Source organism: Podarcis vaucheri (assembly GCF_965113315.1).
Source record: "Podarcis vaucheri genome assembly, chromosome: 13".
NCBI classification, from domain to species: domain Eukaryota; kingdom Metazoa; phylum Chordata; class Lepidosauria; order Squamata; family Lacertidae; genus Podarcis; species Podarcis vaucheri.
This window is the reverse complement of record NC_138751.1, coordinates 51,726,071-51,743,269: the sequence shown is the minus strand read 5'-3', so window position 1 is coordinate 51,743,269 and position 17,199 is coordinate 51,726,071. Positions and strand designations below refer to the sequence as shown.

Sequence of the window (17,199 nt, the reverse complement as noted above, 5' to 3'; positions counted from 1 at the left end):
ACAGCTTCCGACGAAGCATGGGTCTCCCTGCAATTGCTTCTGACACCTCCCCACTATTTTCACTGGACGTGTCTCTCACCCCTTTCTCCCCCCTGCTTCCTGCCTGCGCTGCTGCATCTCTCTCAGTATCCCTGAGATCCTCCTCCAGAGACCCCGCGCTCCCCCTGCTGGTCCCTGCCTTGGCTGTTGAGTCTCTCCCAGTCTCTGGGAGCCCTATCACCTCCTTTCCCTCTGATGTCAGTTCCCTGACATCCACCTCCCCTCCAGGGCCCCCTTCCCCCCCGCCCCCTCCCTCTCCTCTGGGCGGTGAGGAGCTGAAACCCCGAAACGAATCCTCTTCATCTTCCGACGTCTCGAACATCTCCCTCCATCGGTCTTTGTTCCGACTCGCTGAATCCTCCTCCACCTCGGAATCAGAGAACCCCTCCAACTCCTCTTCTTCGTCTGTGGTGGCGAAGTATTCCCTCCGGAACCTCGCCACTGGCTGGGGTTTTCGAGGGAATCTCTGATGAAAAGTTTCAATTAGAACCTCGTCATCTACATCCTCTGCTCTGTTTCCAAAAGATTGTGTTTCTCATTGGCTTCAAAGAACTGAATATGCAGCCGCTCATTCTCTTCTATTTTCTTCTGAAGGTCTTCATCAAATACGTTTTTCTGTTCTTGGCTTAACTGGGATGCGGGTTCGCCGGTCTTCTTGTTCTTCTTGCCTTTAGATTCACTTAGGACAAGTTCATCCTGAAGCAGCTCTACCCTCTTTGCCAGCTGTTGGTTTCGAAAGGTCAGACTGTCCATTTCCTGCTGCAGCTTTCTGAGCGACTGGTCCTTCATTTTCAGTTGTTCCTTCAGTGATGCTGAATTTGCTTGCTCATCCACCACACCCTTTTTCAGTACATGGTTCTGAGCTCGAAGCTTGGAATACTCCTGAGCCAGCTTCTGGTACTTCCCTTGCAGCTCGGCAGCCGCCGCCATGGCCGCTCACCGCAGGCGCGGCTGAGGGACGGGGAGACCCGCTATCCGCAGAGCCGCCCCGCCGCCGCTCCACACACCCAGCGGTCCTCGGGAATGACATGGGTCTCTTCGGGTACACCCTCTCCCTCCAAATATTCAGGTTTGCGTGAGAGAGCGTCCGCCCTAACGTTCTCCGGGCCTGGTACGTAACAAATCTCAAAGTTAAATTTGGAGAACTCCTGGGCCCATCTCAACTGCCGTTGGTTGAGCACTCGCGCAGTTCTCCAATACTCTAGATTCTTATGGTCCGTGCACACTTGCACCTTCTGTTGTGCACCAATTAGTAGGTGCCTCCATCTCCGGAAGGCCTCATAAATTGCAAGAAGTTCCCGGTCGTACACCGTGTAGTTCCTCTCAGACTTGTTCAGCTTCCGCGAAAAGAAGGCACACGGTCGCCACTCCGACCCCTCCTTCCCCGGCTGCAGAAGAAGCACCGCCCCTATGGCTCGGTCCGACGCGTCTGTTTCGACCCTCAGCTTTTTTTGTAAATCCACATGTAGAAGTTGTTCGCCAGAGGCGAAGGCCCTTTTCAGTTCCTCAAACGCTCGCTCCGCCTCCCCCGTCCAAACAAACTTCTTTTTGCTGCTGAGACAGTCCGTGATGGGCGCCGTCAGGTGGGCGAAGTTGCGGATGAACTTACGATAAAAGTTTCCAAACCCTAGGAACCTCTGCACATCCTTCTTGGTCTTGGGTGTTTTCCATTCCAGCACCGCTTGAACCTTGCCGGGGTCCATGGCCAACCCTTTGTCTGACAAGCGGTACCCCAGGAATTCCACCTCCTTGGTATGAAACTGACACTTCTCCAGTTTCACCCACAGTCGGTTGGCTTGCAGCCTGCTCAACACTTCTCTGACGTCTCTCACATGTTGCTCCTCATTCTCCGAATACACCAACACGTCATCTAAGAAGGCCACGCAATTCTTGTAGAGCAAAGGCCCCAGTACGTGGTTCATGAAAGCTTGAAAACACGCGGAGCCTGTTTGTAATCCAAAAGGCATAACTAAGTATTCAAATGCCCCCAAAGGGGTGAACATGGTGGTCTTCCATTCATCCCCTTTCCTTATACGTATCAGGTTGTACGCCCCCCTTAGGTCCAGCTTTGTAAAAATCTTTCCCTTCCGCACCCTGGTCAAAATATCATCAATCCTGGGCATGGGAAAAGCCGCCGGCTCTGTCACTGCATTTAAGGCCCGAAAGTCACATACCAGCCTCGGCTTGTCCGTGTTTTTTTTGTCCACAAAAAACACTGGGCTACCCCCCGCTGCCTTGGACTCTCTGATGAAGCCCCTCTTCAGGTTCTTGTCAATGAACGCTCGCAACTCCTGCATTTCCCTGTCTGACATGGCATACAACTTGCCTACAGGAAGCTGTGCTCCAGGGAGTAAATTGATCTGGCAATCAAAGGGTCTATGCGGAGGTAGTTGGTCAGCTTCCTTCTCGCTGAACACGTCGCTGAGATCAGCATACTGTGGTGGCACCTTCCCCTTCTCCACTACTTCAGTCCCTGCCAGGGTGGCTTGGGCCCCTGCTGACCCCTTTTCCCCCCTGCAGTGTTCTAAGCAATGTGCGGAACCGAAGGAAACCACTCTTTGATGCCAGCCCACCAGCGGATCATGTAGGGCTAGCCAGCTCATTCCCAAAATAATGGGAGCACCTCCCAAGGTGGCCACATTAAACGCTATCAGTTCTGTGTGCCTTGCCACCCTCATTATCATTGGGATGGTCTGCAAGCTGACTCCTCCTCCCAACAGTTCCCTGCCATCGATCGTGGTCACCTGCAGGGGGTTGCTTAAAGGGATAGTCTGTATCTGGTGTTCAGCAGCAAACTCCTTGCTCATAAAATTGCAGGAGCTGCCTGAGTCCAACAGTGCCTTTATTTTTAGGGGGTGTCCATTTTGCAGCTCTAGCGACACTTCAATCACTAGAGCCGGTCGAGGAGCTTCTGGTACTGGCACTTGGGGAAGGGGCACTTTCACTGCTCTTTGGCCTGGCTGCAGTGCCCTGATGGCAACCAGGCGTTGGCTTTTACCTGCTCCGTTTCTCCCTGCTCTTCCCCCTCAACAGTTCCCACCATCCCTTGCCATTCCTTCCTCTGGGGGCAGACTCTGGCAAAGTGGCCTGGCTGTTGGCAGAGATAGCATTTCCGGGCTCCCTTTCCCTCCTTCTTCGCCCCCTCACTGGGCTTTGAAACTGCGCGCGCGCGGGCTGTTCCGATTTCCATCGGCTCTGCCGGCGGGAAAGCTGGCTCAGGAATGTCTGGAATGCGTAACTCCTTCCAACGTTCCCCTCTCCCTTCCCGCCTCTCCAAGGCTCTTGCCTCCTGGCGCGCTCCAATGGTCAGCGCAGATTTGGTCAGCTGATCCATAGACACCGCCCTGGGGCTCCTGGCCAGCTCGTCTTTCACAGCTGAAGAAAGACCTTCTTCAAATAGCATCTGAATGGGTGCTGCCGATAAATCCCACCCCAATCTGTGAATCAGCATGGTAAATTCAGTCCAGTACTCACGGACAGATCTGCTTCCCTGCTTGCAAGCCATTAACTGTCTGCGCACCGCCCCTTCCTCAACGTCGCTGGAAAACATGATATCCATTGCACGAAAAAATTTCATAGTGTCCTTTAGGATATCGTTGTGCGTTGCCATCAGGGGTCGAACCCAGTCTCGCGCGCCCTTCTCAAGATGCCCAATTACAAAAGCAACTCGAGATTCCTCATCAGGGAACTCATCAAACTGGACATTCAGGGCATATTGCATTTCAGTCCTAAAGGCATGGTAATCCTTGGGGTCCCCCCCAAACTTCTGCACCAATCCTGGTACCTTTCTGGGGAACTGAGTGGTTCTCCCCTTCTTGTCTGCATCTTGAGCCCTCCTCTCCTCGAGCCTCGCCGTCTGCAGCGCCAGTTGGACCTCCAATGCTCGGCATCTTTCTTCCAAGCTTGGATCAGCTCCTCCCCCTGCTCCGGCTGGGTCGCTCATGATGCTTTCTCCTGCACAGGCAGCGTACAGAGACTGTCGGACTGCTATTAGGGGATGATTAGCTGCTTGTGCTTAAAATGGTGCCCCTTCAGAGTTTGTGCGGCCCCACAAACCTCTGTGTGTGACAGAGCTCCTCAGACATGTCTGCTCTAGTCACTGTTAGAGTCCGACAGTGGCTGTTTGCGGAAACGCCTCCAACAAAGAAGTTCCTTAACGGAAACACGTCTCCTGGACTCACGACGTGACAGCTTCCGACGAAGCATGGGTCTCCCCTGCAATTGCTTCTGACACCTCCCCACTATTTTCACTGGACGTGTCTCTCACCCCTTTCTCCCCCCTGCTTCCTGCCTGCGCTGCTGCATCTCTCTCAGTATCCCTGAGATCCTCCTCCAGAGACCCCGCGCTCCCCCTGCTGGTCCCTGCCTTGGCTGTTGAGTCTCTCCCAGTCTCTGGGAGCCCTATCACCTCCTTTCCCTCTGATGTCAGTTCCCTGACACCCATGAACCAGAGACTATCCACAACCTTACGAGTTGTGACGAATTGCTACACGGCAAGCGAAACCCAAATGGCAACAGCCAATCAGCCATGTGGGGAAAATTCCTGCCGTGCCCCTGTCCCAACGACAGACGACACACGACGGCATAGCAAGGTCAAGCGCAAAATGCCCTAAAATTAGGGAGAGGTGGGTGGGTGGGCACGAGATGAAAGAGGAAGCTCTGGGACACGTGCATGGGTTTATATAGGTCCCTTGATCCATTTGGACTGTACCCCATTGGCCAGATTAAACCCAGCAACGAGGGACCTACCAATCGGGTGTTGTGGCTTTCCAATAAACCACCCACAACCAGGAGGTCAGTCTCCAGGTCTCACTGCAACACGTGCCCTCTTTTAGGGAGGACACGATTTCTGCCTCAGCGTCTGAACTGTGCTCTGCCGCAACCTCTTCCTGTTCACTAAACCCCTTTACCTCTTTGGCTTTCGATACCTCCTCCTCTCATTTTTAAAAAAATGATATTTATTAAGGTTTCAAAGAAAAGAATTACATGAATTTAAAAAGAAGAAGAAAAAGAAAGACAAAAGTAAAAATAAAAGAAAAAATACAAAATACAAAAAAACACTTAAAAAAAATACATCAGTCTTTCCATACCTTACATTCATTTCCTTGTTTCCCTGACCTCCTCACACCTCCCTTTTTTGTATTCCAATTCAATTAGTTAGTTCAGCGATTTCCTTCCCTCTTTGTTTTTATCTTAGTCCTTTAACATAATATATTATAACTTCGGATTCTCACCTGTTAACAATCCCTTTTTTTACATACACCTTTATAGCATTGCTGCTTAAACCACTTAACTTCATTCTGACATCATTCTAACATTCATTAATTTCATTCTGCTCCTTCTTCTCCCTCTGACCACTCACCGTTGTCCCACCACCAATCCCCTGGCCCTGAGTCTTCTTCCGGGGGGTGGGGGAGGATTCCCTAGGGAATTCCCTGGCTGGTGTCTGGGAACCAGCCAGTCCAGCAATGGAGCTTTCATTTATTTGAATGTGTTCTTAATACTACTAAGGTGCTCAGGTTTGTACTGTGCTTTGGCTCGGGGAACTCTTCTCTGAACCATGTGTCATTTCAGGGCACTGATGCCAGCAGCAAGAAGCCACAACGCCACATTCTCTGGGTCACGACCAGGTCGTTACCCAAGGCCAGGAATGTGACAGCCTCTAGCCTGATGTCTGAACTGGGGTGCCTAATCCTAGGTGAAATGTGTGAGAGCATGCAGGAGTCTGTGTGCATGTCTGCATCTTGCTTCCTGCAAGGCTGGGAATCAGGAAGCCTTCGCTCCTTCGCTTTTGCTATCGGATGACAGCACGGCACAATTAAAAATGGAAAGCCACCACCTACACAATCCCTCATGGAACGTTTGGCAGTTGTTTGACAATATTTGACCGGTTAATTGATCGGCATGCCAAGCTTAGTATAGACGTGCTCTGCATTAAGAAACATCTCCCACGCGGATGACATTTGACTTGCATTTTCATAAATGGACCTGTTTACACACCCGGCTTCTATAGATAATGATGACATTCCATTGCATATCACTTCTGGTTCCTTTATAGCTCTGGCTTTTTTTCTTTTTTCTTTTTTTAAAAAAAAACGGACTGGCTTGTAATTATTAGCAAATGAAGATAAGGAACGGAACAGGACATGTTGTTTCAAACATTGTGTTTAAAATAAAAAAAAGGTAACACAGCACATTACAATAGCCCGCTAAATATAGTCACGGATTAGAGACCCATTGTTTCCAATCCTGCTATATAAAACTAAGACTCTCCAAATGGAATGTCACTTGACCTTTCGTGTTCCACTGGCCTGTGCTTGTATTTAACTGATGCCGGGACAACAGATTTCTCCTCAGAGGTGTCCAGCGTTGACATGACAGGCCTTAGTGTTTTGTCCCCACCATGTTCAGGAGACATAAGCCCAGCTCTTCGGAGCACAAGAGAGACCTTGCTATCCATGGACCTGCACTGCCACATAATGACACGAGAAGTTTCTTCAGCTTGTCTCAGCTTGTCCTCTCGGCCGGCCACCTGAAACCGCCTCCAGTCTTAAGGCACTCCAAAACAACTTACTTTGAAGTGGAGATCCTTGATGCCCACAGCAAAAAACAGATTTGTGTAGTGGACAAGGTGAGTCGATGTGGTTTGTATGTTTTTTATCACACACTACCTACTCCAGCACGCTGTGGGATGTGTGATCTTAAATGCATGACTTGCCCTGCAAGCCAAACTCCACTGACTTGGGAGTAAGCCCCACTGAATTCAATAGGACTTACGTCTGAGTAGACATGATTAGGAGTATTCTGAGTCTTGCTTTCCTGCCTCTATATATGGCTACATGCAATAATTTTTAACCTCCTTTCTGGCCAAATTGTAAATGCATTTAACTCATTCTACAGCTTGATAGGAAGAATCAAATTGTGTTATTTTTCTGTGATGTTCATATTGCAGCTTATATTTAACTTTCCATAGGAAAGGACAGATTTGCCTTTTATTTTTTTACGCTGTGGCACTGATGAAACCCTGTAACTTTCAAACAGGGCAGTGAATCAAACAGACCTAAGTGCAGAAGTAGGCTTTGGAAGATGGATGCATTTATCTGTAAATCTCAAATTCTGCTTTTCTGCCTATTCCTCCCACCCTCCACTATAAATGAAGGCTGTTTTAATATTCTAGGCTAGATTTTTTCACAGTATTTGACTCCTATTTAGCAACGGCTATAGATTCTTCTGCAGGAAGACAGAACAAGTTTGCACTCGTAATGTCCTTTACTGCAGATTTCAACATTAAAATAATGCTGAATATTCAGAGTCTTGCTGTTCAGTGCCAGTGTTTGATATCTGATGATATTTAACATTGGATATTATGGTAGCAGATTATATTTGACATGTGATGGTATTTTAATGTTTGATTTTCAGGATGTGCAATCCTATGCATATTTACTCAGAAAGTAAATCAGTAGGACTTAGTCCCAGATAAGCCTGCATACATCTATATCTATCTATATTTGTTATATATCATCTAGATTTACTACTTTAATTTGATAGGAGGTATTCAGTTTCCACAATAGTCTGTGTTTTACATTCTCATTTGAAACCAGTGTTTCTTGGATGCACTCAGGCCATTTTTGTGGTAGAAGGGTAATAATAACGTATTTGCATTGCACTTTAGAAGGTGCAAAAGTCCTTCACCTATAATCCTTAGAACAACCCCGTATTGCAGCTCATATGTTATAAAGGATTGACAGAATTGCTGGCCTAAAGGAATCTTGTGCCTGCATAATAGAGGTGAAATTTGAACTTACTGACTCATAGCTCAGTCATTCAGCCGCTCTGACACCAGCTCATGGGTTCATAGGAACTGAACATCTATCTACATGCATGCCTTAATGTGCATGTTGTTACATCATTTACATGAGCCTGCATTTGTGAGATGTGTGTCCTTTTTAAAAAATAATAATAATGAGAACAATGGAACTTAAAGTGCTTGACTTTGGTTCAGTTGTGCCCAGGGAGTATGGCACAGTTCAGATTGAGAGGGAAATGTTTTAATCTTCTTAAATACTTCTTTGGGGTCTGTTAGAAATACAAAAGCAAAGCAGAGTAAAAAACAAAAAAAAGACGAGACAAAAAAACAGACGAGACAACATATTTTCTTCCTCTCCAATTTTCAGATACCACCATCATCAACGCTTCTTGATGTAAAACATAAGTTTCACAAAGTATGTAAGTACCTGGCGGGGCCTTTTGCATAGGGAAAAAGCTGTCATCTATCACCAAGAACTCAGAATAAACTGTATGTGTGTGTGAGAGAGAGACAGGCCCAGATCGAAGGGGTAGGCAAAAGGGGGCTTGTGTCCTAGGTGGCAGACCAAGAGGCAGCAAACAACATACTGTATTTTTCCGTGTACAGTGGTGCCCCGCAGGCCGAATGCCTCGCAAGACGGAAAACTCTCTAGACGAAAGAGTTTTCCGTTTTGGAGGTGCTTCGCAAAACGAATTTCCTATGGGCTTGCTTCGCAAGATGACAATGTCTTGCGAGTTCCTGCTGTTTTCCCCCCCTTCCCCCTTTTTCTAAGCCGCTAAACCGCTTATCAGCTGATCCGCTAAGCCGCTAATAGCGCTAATCCGCTAATCCGCTAATCCGTCAATGGGCTTGCTTCGCAAGACGAAAAAAACCGCTAGACGAAGAGAATCACAGAACAGATTCTTTTCGTCTTGCGAGGCACCACTGTATAAGACTAGGTTTGTTTCCCTAAAAAATAATGTCAAAAATTAGGGGGCGTCTTATACACGGGGTCATCTCCCCCCCATTATCTTAAATCTGAGTCCCCCCAAATGGGGGGCATCTTATACATGGGGTGCATCTTATAGACGAAAAATACGGTAATTTTTCATACTTGCCACAGCCTGAAGCAATGCAGGAGCAAGCCCTTTTGGAATGGGCTTATTTACAGAGTTTGTTCTCCACTGGTGGGGATGGAAACAGCCATTTGGGATATGAAGGCATGGGAGAAGAGATGGGTAGTGAGGGAGAAAATGGTAGGGGAGAACAGCGAAAGGAAGAGCAAGCAGCAAGGTAACTGGGTTGGAACTGGTTGAAAAAGCCTGCCATCGTAAGCAGGTCTACTCAGAAGTAAAATGTAAAGGTAAGGGGACCCCTGACCTTAGGTCCAGTCATGACTGACTCTGGGGTTGCAGCGCTCATCTCCCTTTATTGGCCGAGGGAGCCGGTGTACAGCTTCCGGATCATGTGGCCAGCATGACTAAGCTGCTTCTGGCGAACCAGAGCAGTGCACAGAAATGCCATTTACCTTTCCGCTGGAGTGGTACCTATTTATCTACTTATACTTTGATGTGCTTTCGAACTGCTAGGTTGGCAGGAGGAGGGACTGAGCAACGGGAGCTCACCCCGTCACGGGGATTCGAACCGCCAACCTTCTGATCGGCATGTTCTAGGCTCTGTGGTTTAACCCACAACACCACCCACGTCCCTTACTCAGAAGTACGCCTTATTAAATTCAATGGAGCTTACTGCCAGGTGGATGGAGTTAGTAACGGAGGCATTTGTCTCCTCTTTTTGTGTGGGGGTGGGGAATGGACTGTAATATGGTGCATAGTCTTGCTTTGATGCATTGAGCGCAATCTCAACGCAAGTTATATGAACTGTTGAAATTTGCTGCAATTTATTATATGTATGTGTCAAGCAGACACATACCTGTAGGAGATAAATTCTGCCTCATGAGCAACAAGTTTCCCACAAGCCCATAGATATTTAGAGACCGCTGAGTGTCTTCTAGTGCTGGTGTTCATTCTATCTAGAGTTCATCCACATGGGAATTCAGAGACAAAAAAACCCTCATGTGACTTATGAAGATGCAGAATGTTTATTTTCTGAATCAGAAAGTGTTTATCTTTCCTCCCACCACAGGGCAATCAGTCACAAATACTATTAGACTGGCAAGTTTTTAGAGAAATCCCAGTTGTAAAAGTATTGCATTTAGGGATTTAGTGCTTAATGCAATTGCCTTAAAAATATCTCTTTTTTAATTTAAGTGTTTAATTATATAGCTGTCAGTTTAATTCTGGAACTGAAAGGAACAGACTTTTAAAAGTTTTACATCTAGGGCCAAATGAGAAGTGGAACTGGAGATCTTCTGTTTGCTTTTTTGGAAAAAGTTAATACAGTGGTACCTCAGGTTACAGACGCTTCAGGTTACATATGCTTCAGGTTACAGACTACGCTAACCCAGAAATAGCATAGTACCTCTGGTTAAGAACTTTGCTTCAGGAGGAAAACAGAAATCGTGCTCCGGCGGCGCGGCAGCAGCAGGAGGCCCCATTAGCTAAAGTGGTCTTCAGGTTAAGAACAGTTTCAGGTTAAGAATGGACCTCCAGAATGAATCAAATTCTTAACCTGAGGTACCACTGTACCATCAGCAGCACACCTGAATCAGGTCGGGAGACCCACCCCACTTTCTGCCCCCCCCTTTTTTTAAAAAAGCCAAGCACATAAAGCTGAATGTTAAATTCTTGTAAATTGTGGGTCTATTGTATTTGCTAAACTTTAACAGGCCTTTATTCAAAGGAAGCTTGGGCTAGGTTTCCCTGCAAGCCTCTCGTCTATGTATTTGATGCAGACTTGTTTAATTTGATTAAAAAGGTGTAGGAAAATCCACCCTGATCATGGCTGTTCTTTAAAACTTGTAAAAGTGAATCCAAGGCTTTCTGTAGGAATCTTTCCTTTATTTACTTTAAGACTGCAAGCTTTCTGCTTGAGGTTCACCACTGGGGAGAGGGGAGTAGCAGCAGTGCAGACTCCCTGCGACAGCAGCATGGGAGAAACGCATTGGCATATTGCGTGAGCACTTTAGGCAGAATGTGCAAATATTGAAACATAAGGACATGTTAGTCCATTCTCCCCATCAGCGGTGATATACTTGCATCAGCATAATCCAGTGTCACACGTTTTATTAATCAGAGAAAATGTGGCTTAATCAGCGATATGCAATGTTGAAATAGAAATGTGTGCAGCTGCTATCCCAATATTATGGAGGCGGTGCAGATAAAATAGCTTTAATCACCACTCTTTCATACATAAAGCTCAGCCTTGATTGATTCCTGATTTGGTTGAGAACTAAGAGGGAGCTAAAAATAAGCCACCACAATGCTGTGGAAAGTGGTCCTCTTCAGTGTTACAGCCAACCAGCCAAGCCACCTTTCAGGAAGCGCCATTCCCCTGCCCAGGGGTGTAGGAAGGGGGGGTGCAGTCCGCCCCGGGTGCCATCCTGGAGGGGGGGTGACAAAATGGCACATCGCGCGGGGGGGGGGGGGCGACACTTACCGTGGGGCCTGGCCTGCAGTGCACCCAAGCCACACATTTCTCCTGGGAGTGACACGGTGACTTGGGACCCCACGCTGTCTGAAACAGCTGTGTGGGGCTTGCGTTCCCCAGATGGACTCCATGCGCGGATCACCGCGACGTCCCCGTGCGCAGATTGCTGCCCCGCCCCCGTGGGCAGATTGCCCTGCCCCTGCCGCTCCGGGTGCTGGAGCAGCTAGCTACGTCACTGCCCCTATCCTACAGTACTCATTGCTAACACCCCAGAGGACAGGATCACACTTCAAAACGACCTTGACAGATTAGAGAATTGGGCAAAACCAAACAAGATGAATTTTAACAGGGAGAAATGTAAAGTATTGCACTTGGGCAAAAAAAATGAGAGGCACAAATACAAGATGGGTGACACCTGGCTTGAGAGCAGTACATGTGAAAAGGATCTAGGAGTCTTGGTTGACCATAAACTTGACATGAGCCAACAGTGTGATGCGGCAGCTAAAAACGCCAATGCAATTCTGGGCTGCATCAATAGGAGTATAGCATCTAGATCAAGGGAAGTAATAGTGCCACTGTATTCTGCTCTGGTCAGACCTCACCTGGAGTACTGTGTCCAGTTCTGGGCACCACAATTCAAGAAGGACACTGACAAACTGGAACGTGTCCAGAGGAGGGCAACCAAAATGGTCAAAGGCCTGGAAACGATGCCTTATGAGGAACGGTTAAGGGAGCTGGGCATGTTTAGCCTGGAGAAGAGGAGGTTAAGGGGTGATATGATAGCCATGTTCAAATATATAAAAGGATGTCACATAGAGGAGGGAGAAAGGTTGTTTTCTGCTGCTCCAGAGAAGTGGACACGGAGCAATGGATCCAAACTACAAGAAAGAAGATTCCACCTAAACATTAGGAAGAACTTCCTGACAGTAAGAGCTGTTTGACAGTGGAATTTGCTGCCAAGGAGTGTGGTGGAGTCTCCTTTTTTGGAGGTCTTTAAACAGAGGCTTGACAACCATATGTCAGGAGTGCTCTGATGGTGTTTCCTGCTTGGCAGGGGGTTGGACTCGATGGCCCTTGTGGTCTCTTCCAACTCTATGATTCTATGATTCTATGATTCCTGGTTTTCATTCCCCCCACCCCCATAACAGACACCCAACATTATTCTGCGCATACTGAGCATGCTTAGTCTGCATTAGTCTGGGGTGTGTGGTTTTGGGTTGCTTTTCTTTCGCTTAGAAAATGTATTCCTTTACAGCGGTACCTCTAGTTCTTAACCTGAAACTGTTCTTAACTAGAGATGTGCTTTCGCTACTGGGGCCTCTTGCTGCCGCTGCACCGCCGGCACACAATTTCCATTCTCATCCTGGGGCAAAGTTCTCAACTCGAGATAACTCTTCCAGGTTAGCGGAGTTTGTAACCTGAAGCGTTTGTAACCTGAGGCGTTTGTAACTTGAGGTACCACTGTATATATATTTATTAGAGAGAGAAAGAGAGAGAATTGAAATACTTTATTGTCACTTGTACAACTTGTATACAGTGAGATTACATGAGCACCCCCCACTCTGCTCTCTTAGTCTTAATTCCCCTCGTTTACTGACGCATACCCACCAAACCCAAAAGTCAGTTGCCCTGCTATTATCTTTTCATTCAGCAGCCTAACAGCCCATGGATAGAAGCTGTTCTTTACCCTGTTGGTGCGACTAATCATGCTTCTATATCTTCTGCCCAAGGGCAGGAGATCAAGAAAGTGCCAGCCAGGGTGTGAATCATCCCTGAGAATTTTACTCACTCTCCTGAGGCAACGTTCTTCCGCTATTTCATCCAGCGGATTCACGGAATAGCCCATAATATCTTCTGCTGTATTCACTAGCCTCTGTAGGCACTTCCTATCAGTTGATATCAAACCAGCGTACCACACTGTGATGCAGTATGAAAGGACACTTTCTGTTGTTGACCGGTAGAAGGAGATCATCAAATGTTGATTGACATCGTTCTTTCGCAATACTCTGAGGAGATGGAATATATATTTGTACTTCTTTAAATATTTGGGTTTCCTCAAGCCTGTTGACATCTCACCTTGTGTTTTGGCTATGTAAGGATTAACACTCAGAGAACCGATGCCACAATTAGGATTATACATGGGGCCTGCAACAAAATGTTACAGTAAGGAGCTTCTTCTGTTCAGGGATTCAGCTAGCCACTATATCCACACAGCCCTATCCCAGATTCCCTGCCTGAATTCCTTCTTAAATGAGCATGCTTAGTTGGAAGGGGGACTTCCCTTTGGACAGGTGTTTATTATTATTATTGCTAAAGTGCTAAAGCGCTCTCGCTCAATCTCTCTCTCTCTCTTTGTATTTATGCAAACCTGAGATTTTCCTCCAGCCTGCTGAGAACACAATGTCAGTTGGATCTTCTCTGTTTATATACTTGTTGACATTCTCAAAGAACTCTAAATCTTGTGGGAGACAGTACTTACCCTTGCAGAAGCTATGCTGGTTCTGCTTCAACAAGACTTGTTTTTCTATATGCTTGGTAATTACATATTTAACAAAGCTTTCCACCAGGTTCCATGGGACAGCTGTTAAGCTAACCAGCCTGTAATTTTCAGCATCCTCTCACATAGCCAAACCAAAGTAGCCTCATTATATAAATAGGTGTGTATTTCATTCTTACCCCATCAGTTAAAATTGGTTGAGGTCAATCAACTAAATTTTTAGTTGGTTAATCTACCAATTTATAAGCTAGCACTCCTAGCTATTAAAATACTAAATAAATCCATTGTATTCCTTTGCAGCGGGGCTGGATAATTTCTGGGGAGAAAACAAATATGTTTTCCTTTTGCATTCACATCTGAACTCCCTGGTGTCTTGTTCAATTTTTTTCATATTTTATAAACTTTTAACAGTGACAGTATTTCAGTTCCTCTACCACAAGCAGCACAAATTTTAACAGGACTGTCCAGGCAAAGTGAAGCAAGTTCCCGATATGTATATTTATTTTCAGACAGAAAGTCTTCTAGGTGGTATAGCTCCTTCCCAGGAGCATTTCCCAGTCTGGGGGAGAATGAAACACAGGGTTGTCAAAATGATACCGTTATCTCTCTGCAGTTACATCGAAGTGTTCTTGAGAATTCTCAGACACTTGATTCCCATTCACCTTAAATGACATTTATGATGACCTTTGCTATTTAAGGCCTGGACAACCTAGACATCAAAATTGATGCATTTCATGTTCACAGAAAATATGTGCCCTGGTTGATATGAAAGACACATAAAGCAGGGGATTTAAATATCTTTCTATTAGGTTAGCTGAGGTCTTTAAATCTCTACTCTGCTTTTGCACTGTGCTCTCATTTGTTGCCAGACTGTTCTTTCTAAGAGCAACCTTCTTTTTCTTTTTTAAAAAATGTTTCGGAGTGAAAGGTACATTTTCCACTTATTCGAATGCAGGTCCCCAGTGGTCGCCATCTCGCATAGGCCTGCGACTTGAACGCAGTAAGTACTCGTTTTTCTGCCAAGGTACTCCCCAGCTGGGTTTTCCAAACTCGGGTCTCCAGCTGCTTTTGGACTACAACTCCCAACATCCATAGCTAGCAGAACCAGTGGTCATGGATGATGGGGATTGTAGTCCTCAAACAGCTATAAGCCCAAGTTTGAGAAGCCCTGCTCTAGAGCTTGTTTTCTGAATGAATTTCCACATTAACTTTTGTACATGAGAATGAGCTTCCCAATGTTTATAATATGGATAGACAAACCAAGAAATAAATGTTTTGCTATACTGACTGTGCCAGTTTAGATTTTCCCCAATATTTTCACAGATTTGCAAATGTGAAGATTGTCTTATATTTTATGTATGCATTGCCGTCTTCAGTTGCTAGTCTTGCCAGAAGATCTTTGGGAAGTGAAGAAGGGGTGGTAGCCCCAAAGGTCAACTTCCTCTCTGACCAGCGTGAACATGGTGTGTGTTGATAGCACTGAACCATCTTTGTTGTCCTGTTTCTTTCATGCTGGCAAGAAAGGAGATTGCTTGCGTGTCCTCCTTACCGGCTAGAACAGGGGTTCCCAAACTAAGGCCCACGAGCTGGATAAGGCCCGAGGGACTCGTTTATCCAGCCCGCAGCAACACCTGCTGCCGACGCTTGCTCTTACCGGTGCTGCACTGCGCGGCTGCCCACTTCTGGGTCAGAGGAGCACCAGAAATAGTTTGTACACATGCACAAGCATTATTTGCACATGCACAAGTGTTATTTCCTGTGCACCTCCGGGTTGGAGGAGGCCCGTGCACATGCACACAAGCTATTTCCGGTGTTCCTCCAACCCGGAAGTGCGCAGGAAATAACAAATGTGCACGCGTATGGGCACGCGCTCCCCCACCCTCTGGCCTGCCATGTGATCGGCACTGGAGACAGAGGCCTGAGGTGTGGTAAGTTTGCTGACTCCTGGGCTGGAAGCGTGAATTTGAGCCATGAGGAACTCACCCTTTGCAAGTCCACCATTTGAGCAACTTGGGCAAATAAATAAGACCTGGGACAATGTTCTCATGCTGCATCCTTAAATCAGTGTCAGGTGATTTCTCTGTGAAGGTATTGCATCAAATGCTGACCACATAATGTTTGGTCACTGTGGTATATACTCCAGTGACTTGTCCTGCAGCTGCTGCAGACTTGGTGTAATCTTGTGCTCCCATTCAAAAGTGATTTGTGGACTGGCAGGAAGCAAATGTGGTATGAGGCCATTTGAACGCTACCTGAACAGATTTGGCATTTCAGTGGCTATGTGTTAGTCGGATATCTCATGGAATTGGGCTGAGCATGTAACACATAAGCAGTGTTTCAGTTCAGACTGCATGTCACCTCCTTCTGTTTCTTTGTTATCATAGATGGGTCTTACTTGAGAGACTCCGTCAACATAAAGGCCCTTGCAGCTTCTTCTATCATTACGCTGTATTTCACGGACATGGGTCAGCAAGTCACCTGGACAACAGTAAGTTTAACTTTTGGTAAAATTCACACGGTAGAGTTGTGCATTAACTTGAGAGGTGCTTCTTGCTTTGTTGGTTTTTGTGTGTTGAGTCCCACAATGCCACCCCCCAAAAAATTCACACTTCACACATCAATTTTTTGATTAAGGTTTTTGGCATAATTTTGGCCACAACTTTATTCAAAATACAAAAAATGTGAGTGGTTGCTTAGGCATTGGTTATGACTATCTGTCCATGCCCTCAGGGACAGAGCTGGCCTTCCGGACACCAACGGAAGCCAGAGTGGGAAACAAGTATTGGGTGAGAAAATGAAGCTGGGCATCAGTCCCTCACTTCTCACCCTCATGTTCTTGTGGGGCTTGCACGGCCCAAGTCCGACTCCGGGGACAAGGACGAAAAGAATGGCAAGCCCCTGGATTCCTTTAACGGAATTCCCTTTCCGCATCATTTGGAGGGGTAGGCACTTACCCCTGCAAGCACCAATTTAACCAATGCCTAACCGCCAACCTTACAAGTTGTGACAATTTGCTACGCAGTAGGCAAAAACCAAATGGCACCAGCCAATCAGCCAGATGGCAAAATTCCTACCAGGCCCCCGCTCCAAGGCGGACGACCCCATGACAGGCATAGCAAGGTCAAGCGATCAAGAAAAAACCACCCTATTAAAGGGAGGGAGGGAGGGTGATCCAGTGCAAAACGGCCAAGAGGACGTCCAATGTCTGGCCCCTGTATTTAAAGACTCTGACCCCTCCTCCAAATTGGCATCAATCAAAACTCCCCAGCAACCCAGTTTTAACCACTTAAAGGCTTGGGTTCCTCACCAAATCTGCACAGTAACGGCA

General features: G+C 46.7%; 1 protein-coding gene across 1 annotated transcript in view; it reads left to right on the top strand.

The window, feature by feature from the left end:
- Positions 1 to 6,324: 6,324 nt before the first annotated feature.
- The window catches only part of TECRL (trans-2,3-enoyl-CoA reductase like), a 39,249-nt gene continuing 28,374 nt past the window's right edge, over positions 6,325 to 17,199 (top strand). Inside the window, exons 1-4 of the mRNA XM_082195065.1 lie at positions 6,325 to 6,670; positions 8,214 to 8,265; positions 14,827 to 14,871; positions 16,256 to 16,359. Coding sequence (XP_082051191.1) covers positions 6,443 to 6,670; positions 8,214 to 8,265; positions 14,827 to 14,871; positions 16,256 to 16,359 — 429 coding nt within the window. The 5' untranslated portion in view covers positions 6,325 to 6,442. The remainder of the gene's footprint in view (positions 6,671 to 8,213; positions 8,266 to 14,826; positions 14,872 to 16,255; positions 16,360 to 17,199) is intronic.